Source organism: Bufo gargarizans, chromosome 6 (assembly GCF_014858855.1).
Source record: "Bufo gargarizans isolate SCDJY-AF-19 chromosome 6, ASM1485885v1, whole genome shotgun sequence".
Taxonomy (NCBI): domain Eukaryota; kingdom Metazoa; phylum Chordata; class Amphibia; order Anura; family Bufonidae; genus Bufo; species Bufo gargarizans.
This window is the reverse complement of record NC_058085.1, coordinates 51613453-51628166: the sequence shown is the minus strand read 5'-3', so window position 1 is coordinate 51628166 and position 14714 is coordinate 51613453. Positions and strand designations below refer to the sequence as shown.

General features: G+C 54.5%; 1 protein-coding gene across 10 annotated transcripts in view; it reads right to left on the bottom strand.

Moving 5' to 3' along the window:
- The window catches only part of FAAP100 (FA core complex associated protein 100), a 136707-nt gene that overhangs the window by 92383 nt on the left and 29610 nt on the right, over positions 1–14714 (bottom strand). For 9 of the 10 annotated variants that reach the window (XM_044300086.1, XM_044300091.1, XM_044300088.1 and 6 more), the window contains one exon: positions 1606–1724. The exons of the other annotated variant lie outside the window; for it this stretch is intronic. In XM_044300086.1, coding sequence (XP_044156021.1) covers positions 1606–1724 — 119 coding nt within the window. The remainder of the gene's footprint in view (positions 1–1605; positions 1725–14714) is intronic. 10 annotated transcript variants of the gene reach the window in all.

Here is a 14714-nt window from a genome sequence, read left to right as displayed (position 1 = left end):
TTTCTCTACGGATTAAAACTATTTTTTTTTTAGGATGAAGCAATGGATCGATAAGTGAAAGGTTTCATTTCATTCAACTGTTATTGAGCCAAATTTAATAGTGAATTCCCTGGTGATACGTTGTCAATTGGTTGTCCTTGTACTTACAGCAGTCAAAGGGGTCCCCTCCAAAACAAAAAGGATCCTTAGGATAAGCTATCATTTTTAGATCAGTGGTGGTCTTACTAGGGACATCCCTGCTAATCAGTTGACTGAAGGGGCAAAGAGTGAGCATCACCTTCAATGTTGACCAGGCCCAGCACTGTAGCAGTGGCTGTGCCCAGTATCGCAGCTCAGTGCCATTCACTTGAATGGATTGACTTTAGGCTTCATGTCAATATAACTCCTGAAGAAGGTAGGGGATATGGGGGGGGGGGGGGTGTATGGCAGTAAAAATCTCAGTATTTTGTTTGTTCACTGCTTTGGCACAGTTACCAGGTGGAGTACCACTGTGGACGGCTTTTCCAGATTGAGGCTGTTCTTAGGATAGTCAGTCTGCTTCTACTCCACCATCTGGTGAGTGGAATCTACTTAATTTTATTACAGTGTTACCTTAACGGGGTTCTGCAGTTTGTTTAAACTGATGATCTATCCTCTGGATAGATCAGCATCTGATCGGCGGGGGTCCGACACCAGGAGCGCCGCGTCCTTCTCACTGTTTATCGTAGGCCCAGTGACGTCACGACTTGTATCAACTGGCATGGGCGCGGCTAAGCTCTGTTCACTTGAATGGACCTTAGCCGCGCCCAGGCCAGTTGATACTAATCGTGACGTCACTGGGCCTGCAGTATACAGTGAGAAGGCCCCGGAGCTCCTGGAGCGCCCCTGCTTTCTCAAACAGCTGATTGGCGGGGGTCCCGGGTGTCGGACCCCCGCTGATCAGATGCTGATGATCTATCCAGAGGATAGATCATCAGTTTAAACAAACTGCAAAACCCCTTTAAACATGTTCCTTTATACCTGTTTTGAATGTATTTGCTTTAATGGGACTGAGCTGTAATACCACACAGAGTTATATCTGATACATACAGTAACTGAGGGGGTGCAGCATGTAAAGCTTGGCTTCAACTACACTTTTGCGAAACTCACATTAAAAACTTTGATTTAACCGTGATGTGTGAATGCACCCTAAGGGGTAGTGAGATCATTGCAGACAATGCAGCTTTGCCAAGAAGAGTTCTTGGACCAATCATTATGAATATCATTTGGATGACCCATTGTGGAGGGGGTCACAAGTCCAGCCTCCATCAGTATCATCCAGACTGACCATTTACAATGCCCGGCTATTACATTAGCAGGTTATAACAAGTCTGTGGTGCGACTGACGGGCGATTAGCTCTTCTGTGTTTCCAGTGATATTCGAAGTGGTGACTGTATATGAACAGAACTTACCTCTCAACATTATCATTTGTCCAGGATTTATGTTACTCATAAAGGCTTCAGACATTTGAAAGTTTTGCAGACCATCACCTTAACACATCCAACCCTCCAGTGAAATTACCAAGTACCAGTCTGACAGGAGGTCAATGAGAACCGAGGATAGCACTGGCCTCAATATCAGCTCACCTTCCATGTTCATCCCACTCCAGAAGATACAATCCATTCTGGGCACAAAGGACGTACAACTGGTGCGATGCTCTTGAAAGTTCTATGTGCCAAATGTCAGAGGGAAATTGATAGACAGCCTGGAAAACATGAACATATTGGGCAGTTTTATTAATTTCGTAGATGGTGTAAGCTTAGACTGTCCATCTAGAACTGCACCAGATTTATCACTGGGGTCAGGCTGGATGATAATGCTGGTGGAGGGAGACACATTTTTTTCTGACTCTATACCAACTGGTTGTCCTAGTTAGATGGAATTTTACAACAAAATTGTGGCACAATTTTGGCAAAGACATTGCATCTTATGCCCAAACTCTTCTGGCCAAGCCCACCCTTTTTCAAGCAAGATGGGGGGGAAAAATGCAGATACCCTAGTTGCGCCAAATTGAGCCAGTCTGTGCCATTTTTTAACCCCTTAAGAACGCAGGGCGTACCGGTACGCCCTATTTCCCGAGTCCTTAAGGACTCAGGGCGTACCGGTACGTCCTAACTTGAAATCTGTATTCCGGCGCCCCAGGGGTTAATCGGACCGGGATTTCGGCTGAAATCATTCAGCCGGCATCCTGTGACAACGCCAGGGGGGGTCATGTGACCCCCCCCTATCGGCGATCGCCGCAAACCGCAGGTCAATTCAGACCTGCGGTTTGCTGCGCTTTTTGCAGTTTCTGATCCCCGCGGTCCCGCCATACGTTCCTGAATAGGAGAAGGCGGCCCCCCACCCGGGTGGGTGGGGGCGAACCTTCAGGCAGAGGGCTGCTGGCCTGTGGGAGCCCGTGCAGGCTGGGACTTGCGCCAGGTAGGTTGCGTCCGAAAAACGAGATTTTTGTATAACTTACCAGTAAAATCTCTTTCTCGCTCTTTCCTTGGGGGACACAGAAGACCTTGGGTATAGCTCATCTCCATAGGAGGCGTGACACTAAGTGAGAACTGTTAAGCCCCTCCTCCACAGCTATACCCTCAGCCTGGAGAGAGAGACTGCCAGTTGCGTGTCCAAACAGTGAGAAAAGGCAAAGTCCAAAAGTGGAACCAACAAGCCAACTACCCAACGGGTAAAACAAACTCGGAAACCGTGCAGAGAAAAACAAAAGATTGGGTGGGTGCTGTGTCCCCCAAGGAAAGAGCGAGAAAGAGATTTTACTGGTAAGTTATACAAAAGTCTCGTTTTCTCGCCCAATTTCCTTGGGGGACACAGAAGACCTTGGGACGTTCAATAGCAGTCCAAGAGGGGAGGGACCACAGCACCAAGGCAAGGCACCCGAAGGCATCAAGAAACCGCCGCCTGCAGACCAGGCGGCCCAAGGCAGCATACGCAGAACCCTGCCCGTGGTGCGGTAACCACAGCAATAGACACTCAGAGAGCGAAGGAAAGCCACCCTGGAGGCCGTCAACCCTTTGCGCGGACATCCTGGAAACACAAGAGACCGAACGCCGACTAGAGTCGGAGATCTCCAAGGAACAACTGCAAACCCAAACAATCTCCAAGTGGTGAAGCGCCCGTTCCCGGAGACGGGAAGGGGATGACCAAGCCTCGTAGATAAGAAGGCAGATACCACCCTCAGAAAGGAAGGGACGGGATGGAGAAACAGCCCTGTCCTGGAAAAGGACAGAAGGCACAGAACACGAAGGGCCACCCCTCAGGCACCCGCCAGACATGATGGCAACAGCAAACACAACTGTACAGGACAGAAGGAGTAGGGAGAACTTCTACAACGGCACCAAGGGAAAGAGTGGAGCGCCAAGAGCTCAGTGTGTAATTCCCAGGACGGTACCAGGGAACGGTACAGAGGAACCAAAGAGCCACTCTGTGGAAGAAGGTCATGACAGGCCCAGGAGGGCCAGAAAAAACGCTGCAAGGGGAAGGACAGCGCCGACACTTGACACTTCAAGTAACAGAGTCCCAGGGTCAGGCCGGACTAGAGAAAGACAGAACCAAAGGGAGAGAAAAGCAGAGTGGGGGAATGCCCCGCTCACCACAAAGTCCGACAACCGAACCTGGACGAAGCACAGTCGGGAGCGAACACTAGCGCGCTCGCAGGAATCGCCTGGCAAGCGGGAGAAAACCCAATGTGATCAGGCGCAGACCAGTAACATGGCCCAACGGTCGGAAAAAAAACTGTGTCGTCGGCCCCTGAACAACATAGTCCCGTATCCAACCGGAGTGGGGGAGCAAAAGGACAGACGGAAGAAACCGGAAGGGTCCGCCCAGCAGCCGACAGATGCCAGGACAAGACAGGCCAAGTCAAGTCGACGTAGCCACCACAGGAAGGAGTTCTACAGTCCTGGTGGGATCAAAGGACAAACGTGACCGAAGGGTAGTCCTCCCAAGTTACCGAAAAGGTAAGTCCAGCAGGACCATATGCCCAGAATGGAAAGGCAATCTGCACCCAGCGGGAGGACAGAACGCAATAGGCCCGGCAACAGGCACACAGCTAGTACTGCCAGCGAAAACGAGGGAGACGGTACGAGACCACAAGTAACGCCAGAAACATCCAAGTGAACAACCATGCTCACCCCCGAGGGGGAGGGGGCAATGACGAAACAGCCTCTGAGGCCTGGCCGGTGCAGAAGCCACCTCGGAGTGACAAACTCAGAGAGGAAGCCAAAAAAAACCGAACCGGCGAGGAAAAGCAGCCGAGACAGAGGCCGGCATAACACCCTCCAAACCGAAAGGAGGAATGGCAAACAGGGAAGCCACAGGACAGTCCAAAAGCCGAATACCGGCTACCCTGTGAGACGACCTGCACATCGCCTCGCAGAAGGCGAATACCCTGAAGAACCCAAAGTGGAGGTCCCTCAGACCTGGATAGACGAGCACCCAAGAGAAGTTGGGTGACCTACCCGAGAGGAGCGGTCAGTTCCTGGTAGCAGATCAGATTGAAGTGCAGAAGGCGCCAAAGACAACACTCTCGACCCCGACGGCTTGCGCGGGGAAGCAATGTCACGGGAGGACGAACGGGTACGCATCAAGGGACCCCGAACACTCCCCAGGTGGAAGGGCCAATGAACATGGCTGGTGCAGTCACAACGGGACCACACCAGAGAATGAGTGCCACCCAGCTCGGTGCAGTAGCGAGCCAGCAGAGCCCGTCTACATATATACAAGGTATACAGCGGTGAATACATTGGGCATTCAATTGTTGTGTGTTGGACAACACCTTAGGCTCATACAGGTGGACAGAATGACCTCCTCAGAAAAGAGTGCAAAGCTAGCGACAATCAGCCTCACCCCAAGAGAAAAAAGTATGTCGCAGGAGGAAGGGAGGCATACGTACTAGGAAACCGCAGGCAGCGAGAAGGCCAACCCACCCACTGGAGGAGAAGGCAAACACGGCCCAAACAATGCACAGAGCGCACAGCCACAGCATCCCACAGTATCCATGGAAGTGCAAAGTGCAACCCGAAAGGGAGTTATGCACAAGGCTAGTACAGGAGGCATGCTATGGAACGCAAGCAGTCCGCCCGGAAAAGGGGAGAGAAAGGCACCTGGCAAACTCTGCAGACGGCAAGAGTGCAAAGGCCCGCACCAAAAGGACCTAGTGAAGGGGGAAGGGTATGCACAGGATTATCCTAGCACCAAATGATTGTGCAATAATCCACCCAATACCGAATTTTGTGAGAGTGCAACGAGTAGTTCGCCAATGAAAGGGGAACGTCCAGTACAGCATACAGAAGGACAGCCGTGAATCTCATGAGCGCGCAAAATACCGCCCATGGAATGCGAAGTGGTCATGCACAAGGCCAGCACCGTTTCCAAAGGGAGTGCAAGCAGCGCACCCATGTTTAGAGGGCCATGCTCCTGGCCAGCAACGTATTCGGTGAGGGTGCAATGAACCGCACACGGCAGCATCGCATCCCAGGAGAGCGCGAGCACCCCGCCACGGATGGGGCCATGCACATGGCCAGCAACGTACTGGCGCAAGAACAAACACCGTCAGTGAAGGTGCATGTATGTCGCCTGAGGAGAGGAGGCATGCCCACGCCGGCAGCAAAGCCAGCGAGTGCGGTACACCGCCCAAGGAAGGGGGGGGCCATGCATATGGCTGGCAGCGGATCCGGTGAGAGTGCAAGCACCCCGCCATGGAAGGGGGTCAAGCACGTGGCCAGCAACCTACCGCGAGAGAACAACCCCAGCCAGGAAGAGTATGTATGCCGCCGGAGAGAAGGAGGCATGCTCAAGGCCGGCAGCGAAACCAATGAGAGTGCAGCCTACCGCTTATGGAAGGGAGTCATGCACAAGGCCGGCAGCGAATCCAGTGAGAGTGCAGCGTTCCGCTTATGGAAGGGGGACGTGCACATGGCCGGCAGTGAATCCAGTGAGTGCAGTGTTCCGCATATGGAAGGGGGACGTGCACATGTTTCATACCCATGGCCGACAGCGAACCCAGTGAGAGTGCAGCGTACCGCCATAGAAGGGGGTTACACACATGGCCGGCAGGAATCCAGCGAGAGTGCCGCGCTCCTCAAGAAGGGGGGTCGTGCACATGGCCGGCAGGAATCCAGCGAGAGTGCCGCGCTCCTCAAGAAGGGGGGGTCGTGCACATGGCCAGCACCGTATCCGGTGAGAGTGCAATTATTCTGCCCCAGAAGGGGGTCATGCACCTGTCCGGCATTAAATCCAGTGAGAGCGCAGCATTCCGCCTATGAAAGGGGGGCGAGCACATTGGCAGCACCGATCCGGTGAATGTAGCACTCCGCCTAAGAAGGGGGTCATGCACATGGCCAGCCTGTAACTGGAAAGGCGACGTTCCGCCTATAGACGGGGCGCCTACCTTTGGTCAGCGCCGTATCCCGGGAGATGGCAAGGGTTCGCCTAGAAGGGGAACATGTAGCTGGCCAGAACCGCAGCCGAGGAGCGCAACATGCCGCCCACGGAAGGGGGGCATAGCGTGCGGCCAGCACTACTGCATCAGGCTGCAGCGTCCTGCGCAGCCATTCCGTTATTTATTAACCTTATTTATTTTATTTTTATTTATTTATTTATTTATTTTTAATTTTTTTTAAAAACACAGCCAAAAAAGGGGCCACCATACATGGCACAGTAAGAGGCAAAAAAGGGGCCACCATACATGGCACAGTCACGTACAGGCCAGCTAGGAAGCCCAGAACAGAGAGGGTGTCCTCTAGATGGGAGCCGGCCCCTGGAGATGGCCGGTACCCAACGGGTTAACAAACATCCGGCCTAGGGGGCGGCGCTGCGAACCCCTGGGGGCGGGGGACCTCCGGGCGGGAAGAATTCGCGCTGCAAGAAGTTCCCGCCCCCTCCAACCGAGGCTGGAAGTTTGCGGCCTAGTAGGCCGTGAAGCCGGGGCCTAGATTTTTGCGGCGGTCGGCCGGGACCGGGAGGGAGCCGGCTGACGCCTGTACTAACGGCCGCGGGTGCCCACCCCGCGTGCCGGCAGAGACAAACGGCCGAGCAGGCCGAAGCCTGGGTCAAAAGTTCGCGGCACCCGGCCGACCGGAAGCCTCAACTGGAGCATCGCGCTCAGTACATGCAGGCCGTGAGGGCCTTGCGTCCGGCAGCTTCTGGAGCCGGCAGCTTCTGGAGCGGGCCCCTGGCCCTAGCCACCGGTAAGGAGGGGGGGGGGGGGGGACCTGAAGTCCAGCACTGCACCCCCTGCCCTAACGGACCAGGCGCCCGTGGAGGAGGGACAGGGCAGCCAGCGCGGGCCCCCTGCACTTAATCTGCGACCGGTAAGGGGGAGGGCCGGCATAACCCCTGTGTCAGGGGCAGCTAGGAGCGGGTCTCCGGCCCTAAAGCAGAACTCCTCCATGTGCAATGCCCTATGGAGGGGCAGTGTATAGTCGCCCCGCGGTCACCAGTATGGTGGTGGTGTGGGGCTATATGATTATTGGGAACCTCAGGGGCCAGCCTAGGTCCAGCAGGGACCAGTATGGGGGTCCAGCACGCAGGAGACCGGGGAGGGACTGAGGGGAACGTAGGGCTGGAGAAGCCTCTCTCTTACCACAGCCGTCTTCACCCTCGGTCCGTTCCAGCAGGGTCGCCCCTTCAGCTACTGGCACCGTAGTGGCAGGACGCTGGAAGAGGGACTTGGCGTGCGGACGACCCTTGCGCTGGCGGGATGCAGGGGAGCTGGGCTGCCCTGGTCCACCTTGCCTTCTGTGGGGGAGGCAGCAGTGCGGATGACCGGCACTGGCGCAGCTCGACCCCGGGAGAAACAGAGAGGTCTAGTGCGTCTCTGTTGTCCCTGATGATCTGAAGAAAAAAACAAAGCAAAAATCAAAACTAAAAAAAACCAAACAGGAGAAAAACAGCCCTGCAGAGCAGGGAGTGTCTTGCCTCCTTGGACACTAAGCAAAAAACTGGCAGTCTCTCTCTCCAGGCTGAGGGTATAGCTGTGGAGGAGGGGCTTAACAGTTCTCACTTAGTGTCACGCCTCCTATGGAGATGAGCTATACCCAAGGTCTTCTGTGTCCCCCAAGGAAATTGGGCGAGAAAAACGGCTTCTTGCGTCTATCCTGGGCTGGGCCAGAGGAAGAAGAACTGGCCGCGGGTCTAGACCCGGTGGGCTTGCGAAAGGACCGAAAACGGGACGAACCAGCGCGACCACGGGGGACGCCCTTTGGCCTGGACTGGGGAAGGCGAGTACTCTTCCCACCCGTGGCCTCTGATATAAGTTCGTCCAGACGGGTCCCGAACAAGCGGGAACCCGTGAATGGTAGACCGGCCAAAGAGCGTTCAGCCAGAGTTCCCTCCTGACAGAAACTGCCAGGGCAGAGGAACGGGCAATGAGGGCACCCGCATCAAGGGAGGCCTCACAGACAAATTTTCTGGCCTGAACAATTAGTTGGGCTAAGGAACGGAGGTCCTGAACAGGGACGTCCGACCCTAACTCCTGTTCCAGTTGCAAACCCCATTCAGAGACCGCTTTACCAACCCAGGCGGAGGCAAAGACCGGTCTAAGGGCCGAACCAGAGGCAGTAAATATGGCCTTGGAGAGGGATTCCGTACGACGGTCCTCAACAGACTGGAGGGAAGATCCGTCCTGCACAGGAATAGTAGTGCTTTTGGACAGGCGAGCCACGGGAGGATCAACCTTAGGCGGGGATGTCCACGTGGTCACAGTATCCGCTGGAAAGGGATAACAAATGTCCAGCTTTTTGGGTGTAATAAAGCGGACGTTAGGCCGAGTCCAAGCCTTGGATACCACAGAAGAAAAATCAGCGTGTATGGGAAAAACCTTGGAGGCCTGTCTGGGACGGAGAAAGGACACGCCGGCCTGTTCAGAGCTGGGGGGGTCATCGTGTAGCTTAAAGGTATCACGGATGCTAGTGATAAGATGCCCCACCGCGGACGCCAATTTGGACGGAAGCTCCGAGTCCATGTCCACGTCCGAATCCGCCAGTTCTCCCTCAGAAGGCGTATCCTTTTGAGAGGATAGACTTGACTGAGCTCGCACGCATGGCGGAGAGAGCGAAGCATCTGAGGAAGATGTGCGCTCAACCCTTGAACGTTTCTGAGTATGCCGGGCCCTGGAAGATTCGCTGGGAGGCAGGGAACCAGTGGGGGCGGCAGAAACGGTAGTCCCAGCGGGTGCGACAGGGATTGTGGCAGCCTGCGGGAGAGGCGGTCTATCCACGAGACGGCCCACTAGGTGTGTAAGGCTTTCCACTGCCTGAGACAGAGACTTAGCCCAGTCAGGGGGTCCAGAGGCACCGGGGGGCGCAGCGGGAAGCGGGCCCTGCACCGGGGCCTGACATGCAAGGCAATGCGGCTCAGATTGCCCACGCGGAAAAGGTTCCCTACAGGCGGTACAGGCATGGTACCAGGGTTTGGGGGCACCCGTGGGATCTGACATGCTGAAATGTGGTCGTACTCTAATATAGAGACCACAAAGGGTTATAGCAGCTATGACCAGGAGGGTTAGGAGAGGGTTAACTGTCCTACCAGTGCCTCAGAAGAACGTCAGGAGTAGAGATGGTCCAGATCAGCAGCAGCAGAGAAGCAGTGAACAGCAGTGAGCAGCAGATGCAGCAGATGGCGCCCACAGAAACCGAGCGATGTACACAGGAGTTTAGAGTCCCCCACCGTGTCCCAGCTTCCTGTCAGGAGTGAGGAAGCGCGGGAAACCTCAGCAGAAAGCGCGGGGAACAAGCTCCGCCCCCTCCAGCGCTTGAAATGTCTCCTGTGAAGAAGAACTTAGCTCCGCCCCCAAAATGACGCGCGTGCGCGTAAGCCACGCCCCCTGCTGCCGAAAACGCTCTCAGGGCTAAGAAAAGCCAGATGCCAGAAAATAAAGGGCCCGCAGGCCCCTAGAGTGCGGCGATTTGCCCAGGTGGGTGACCCTTCTGCCACCATGTCCCTTGCCCCGCCCATGTCCCATGTCGGGCATTAGCCCCGCCCCCCGTTCTCGGAACGGAGCGGGCGGCGGCGGGAAGGGAGAGAGGGAGAAGAGAAAAATGGAGTCAGCCCCCGAGTGAGGGGGAGGGGGGGAGAGAAAGATAGCAGCGTGGGGGGGAACGGCGTGGGGGTGCTGAGGATGCTGCTGTGCTGCATTGTCCCAAGCCTTGGATACCTGAGGGGAGCTGGGGAGGGTCTGCTGGAGCCCTGGTGATGTAGGGATGGTCTAGTCAGCAGATGAGCGCTCAGAATGAGCGACCACGGGTGCCCCCCTTACCCAGAGGGGTAGATGCTGCAGATAGGGACGGGTATGGGCTGGAATAGCCATCTCACCGTCCGACGTCTTCACCCTCAGTCCTTTCCAGCAGGGTCGCCCCTTCAGCCACTGGCACCGCAGTGGCAGGAGGCTGGAAGAGGGGCTTGGCGTGCGGGCGACCCCCTAGCTGGCGGGATGTAGGGGAGCCATTGCTGCTCAGATCCTCCTATTGCTTCTGTGGGGGAGGCAGCAGTGCAGATAAGTTGGCACTGGCGCTCAACCCCGGGAGAGCAGAGAGGTCTAATGCGTCTCTGGTATCCCTAGGAAAAAATAAAATAACAAAATTAGAAGGAAAAGTAAAAATAACAAGGAGAAAACAGCCCTGCAGTAGCAGGGAGTGTCTTGCCTCCTTGGACACTAAGCTAAAACTGGTGGCCTCTATCTCCAGGCTGAGGGTATAGCTGATGGAGGAGGGGCTTAACAGTTTTACTTAGTGTCACGCCTCCTAGGGAGCTGAGCTATACCCAAGGTCTGTGTCCCCCAAGGAAAATGGGCGAGAAAAAGCCATTTTGTCATCTTACGTCACAATAAAGTGTAATAGCAAGCGATCAAAAAGTCATGTGCACCCCAAAATAGTGCCAATCAAACCGTCATCTCATCCCGCAAAAAATGAGACCCTACGTAAAATAATCGCCCAAAAACTGAAAAAACTATGGCTCTTAGACTATGGAGACACTAAAACATTTTTTTTGTTTTAAAAATGAAATCAGTGTAAAACTTATATAAATTAAAAAAATTGTAGACATATTAGGTATCGCCACGTCCGTGACAACCTGCTCTATAATATTACCACATGATCTAACCTGTCAGATGAATGTTGTAAATAACAAAAAAAAAAAAAAACGTGCCAAAAAATCTATTTCTTGTTACCTTGCCACACAAAAAAGTGTAATATAGAGCAACCAAAAATCATATGTACCCTAAACTAGTACCAACAAAACTGCCACCCTATCCCGTAGTTTCTAAAATGGGGTCACTTTTTTGGAGTTTCTACTCTGGGGGTGCATCAGGGGGGCTTCAAATGGGACATGGTGTCAAAAAACGAGATTTTTGTATAACTTACCAGTAAAATCTCTTTCTCGCTCTTTCCTTGGGGGACACAGAAGACCTTGGGTATAGCTCATCTCCCTAGGAGGCGTGACACTAAGAAAAAACTGTTAAGCCCCTCCTCCACAGCTATACCCTCAGCCTGGAGAGAAAGGCTGCCAGTTGCGTGTCCAAGTAGTGAGAAAAGGCAAAGCCCAAGAAGTGGAACCAACAAGCCAACTACCCAACGGGTAAAACAAACTCGGAAACTCGCGTAGATAAAAACAAAGAATGGGTGGGTGCTGTGTCCCCCAAGGAAAGAGCGAGAAAGAGATTTTACTGGTAAGTTATACAAAAATCTCGTTTTCTCGCCCAGTTTCCTTGGGGGACACAGAAGACCTTGGGACGTTCAATAGCAGTCCAAGAGGGGAGGGACTACAGCACCAAGGCGAAGCACCCGAAGGCATCAAGAAACCGCCGCCTGCAGACCAGGCAGCCCAAGACAGCATCCGCTGAAGCCCGAGTATGCACCCTGTAGAACTCGGTAAGGTGTGCAAGGAAGACCAGTGACCGCCTTGCACAAATGCATGGCCGAAGCCCAATGCCTCCGGCCCAGGGGACACCGACCGCTCTGGTGAAATGGACAGTGACACCAAAGGCAGAACCCTGCCCTTGTGCGGTAACCACAACAATAGCCACTCTGAGAAAGCGGAGGAAGCCACCCTGGAGGCCGCAACCCTTGCACGGACCTCCTAGAAACACAAGAGACCAAACGTCGACAAGAGCCGGAGATCTCCAAGCAAAAACGCAAGGCCCAAACAACGTCCAAACGGTGAAGTGTCCGTTCCCGGGGGCGGGAAGGGGAGGACGAATGCCTCGCGGAACTGAAAGACAAACACCACCTTCAGAAGGAAGGAAGAGACGGGATGGAGAACAGCCCTGTCCTATGGAAAGACAGAAGGCTCGGAACAAGAAGGACCGCCACTCAGGCACCCGTCAGAGACCCGACGGCTACGGAAACACAACCGCACAGGACAGAAGGAGTAGAGAGAACTACTGTAACGGCTCCAAAGGAAAGATAGGAGCGCCAAGAACCCAGTATGTAGATCCCAGGGCGGTACCGGAGGGCAGTACAAAGGGAACCCAAGAGCCGCTCCATGGAAGAAGGTCTTGACAGGCCCAGAGGGCCGTGGAACGCTGAAAGAGGAGGGACAGCGCCGACACTTGAAGCAACAGGGTCCCAGTCCCAGGTCCAGGCCGGACTGGAGAAAGACAGAACCATGGAGAAAGAAAGGCAGAGAGGGGAAAACGCCCAGCTTCCCACAGAACCCCAGGTAAAAACCCTAAGTCCTACAACAGAACCTGGACGAAACACGGCCAGGAGCGAACACTAACGAGCCCGCTAGAGTCGCCTGGCAAGCGGGTGAAAACCCAACGAGATCATGCGCAGACCAGTAACACGGCCAGAACGGAAGCCGTTCTACAGTCCCAGTGTGGGAGATCCAAGGGCAACCCTGACCGAATGGTAGTCCTCCCAAGTTACCGAGAAGGTAAATCCATGGCAGAACCATTGCCGAGAATGGAAAAAAACTCAATCTGCACCCAGCTGGAGGACAGAACGCGGCAGACCCGGTAAATAGGCACACAGCTAGTACAGCCAGTGCGAACAAGGGAAACAGTACGAGGCCAAAAGGAACACCGGAACCATCCACATGAACAACCATGCTCTGCCCAGAGGGGAGGGCAGCGAAGGAAAGCCTCTGAAGCATGGCCGGGACAGAAGCCACATCGGAGTGAACTGTACCGAGCGGGAGCCAAACAGAGCCGGCGAGAAAAGGCAGTCGAGACAGAGGCCGGCATAACACCCTCCAACCGAAAGGAGGGGTGGGCAACAGGGAAGCCATAGGACAGCTCAAGAGCAGAACCCCGCTACACCGACGCCCGGTTCACCGCCCGCAGAAGGCGAATACCCTGAAGAACCCAAGATGGAGGTCCTCCGGACCTGGGTACGCGAGCACCCAAGAGAAGTTGGGTGATCTTCCCGAGAAGAGCGGCCCGAACCTGGTAACAGATCAGACTGAAGCGCAGAGGGCACCAACCGGAAGGACTCACACCACACCGCATCTGAAGAGGAGGAATGGTCGTAGGCGAGGGAACCGTAGTCCCGCCAGAGAAAACGCAGAATTCGAGGGACGCTGCAGACAGCACTCTCGACTATGTGACCACCAACGCAGGGAAACAATGCCGCGGGAGGACAAACGGTACGCATCTAGGGACCACGAACACACCCCGGGCGGAAGGGACGAAAGGAATGAGTACCACCCAGCTCGGTGCAGTAGCGAACAAGTAGAGCTCGTCTACTTATATATAAGGTATATATATATACCTTTGAACACATTGGGCATTCATTAGCTGTTTGTTGAACACCACCGTAGGCTCACACAGGTGGACAGAACGAGCTCTTTAGAGAGATAGCGCAAGGCTAGCTGCAAGCATCGTATCTCAAGAGAAAAAAAAGGTATGTTGCAGGAGAAAGGGAGGCATACGTACGAGTAGCCCCGTAAGCAGTGAGAAGACCAACCCACCCATGGGAGGAGAAGGCATACCCGGCCCAAACAACGGACAGAGCGCACAAGAAAGTCCGCTCACTGCAAAAAAATAGTCACTCAGCGAAGGATCAGCCAGAGTCCAACCATACCAACGGAAGTGCAAGTGCAACCTGAAAGGCAGTCATGCACAAGACCAGCACGGCATGCAATGGAACGCAAGCAGTCCGCCCAGAAAAGGGGGGAAATGTACCTGGCCAACACAGCAGTCGGCAAGAGTGCAGAAGCCCGCCCCAAAAGGGGGGGATACCAAGGCCAGTACCTACTATGGAAAAGTAGGACATACCATATTCCGCCCAGAAGGGGGCCATGCCCATGGCCGCACATGTCCAGCAGAACGCAGGAAGGTACACTTAGGGAAAGGGGGCATGCACAGGGTTATTCTATCATTAAGTGATTGTGCAAAAATCCACCCAACACCGAATTTCGTGAGAGTGCACCACTCCGCCAATGAAGGGGGACGTGTACCAGTTCAGCACCGCACAAACACGGACAGCCGTGGATCGCGTGAGCGTGCAAAATGCCGCCCATGGAATAAGGGGTGGCCATGCACAAGACCAGCACAGATTCCATGGGAGTGCAAGCATTCCACCCAAGTTAGAGGGCATGCTCATGCCCAGAAATGGGGGCCATGCACATGGCCAGCATCGCATCCAGTGAGAGTGCGAGCACCCCGCCATGGATGGGGCCATGCACATGGCCAGCAACGCACTGGCGAGAGAACAAACACAGTTAGTGAGAGTGTACGTATGTCGCCTGAGGA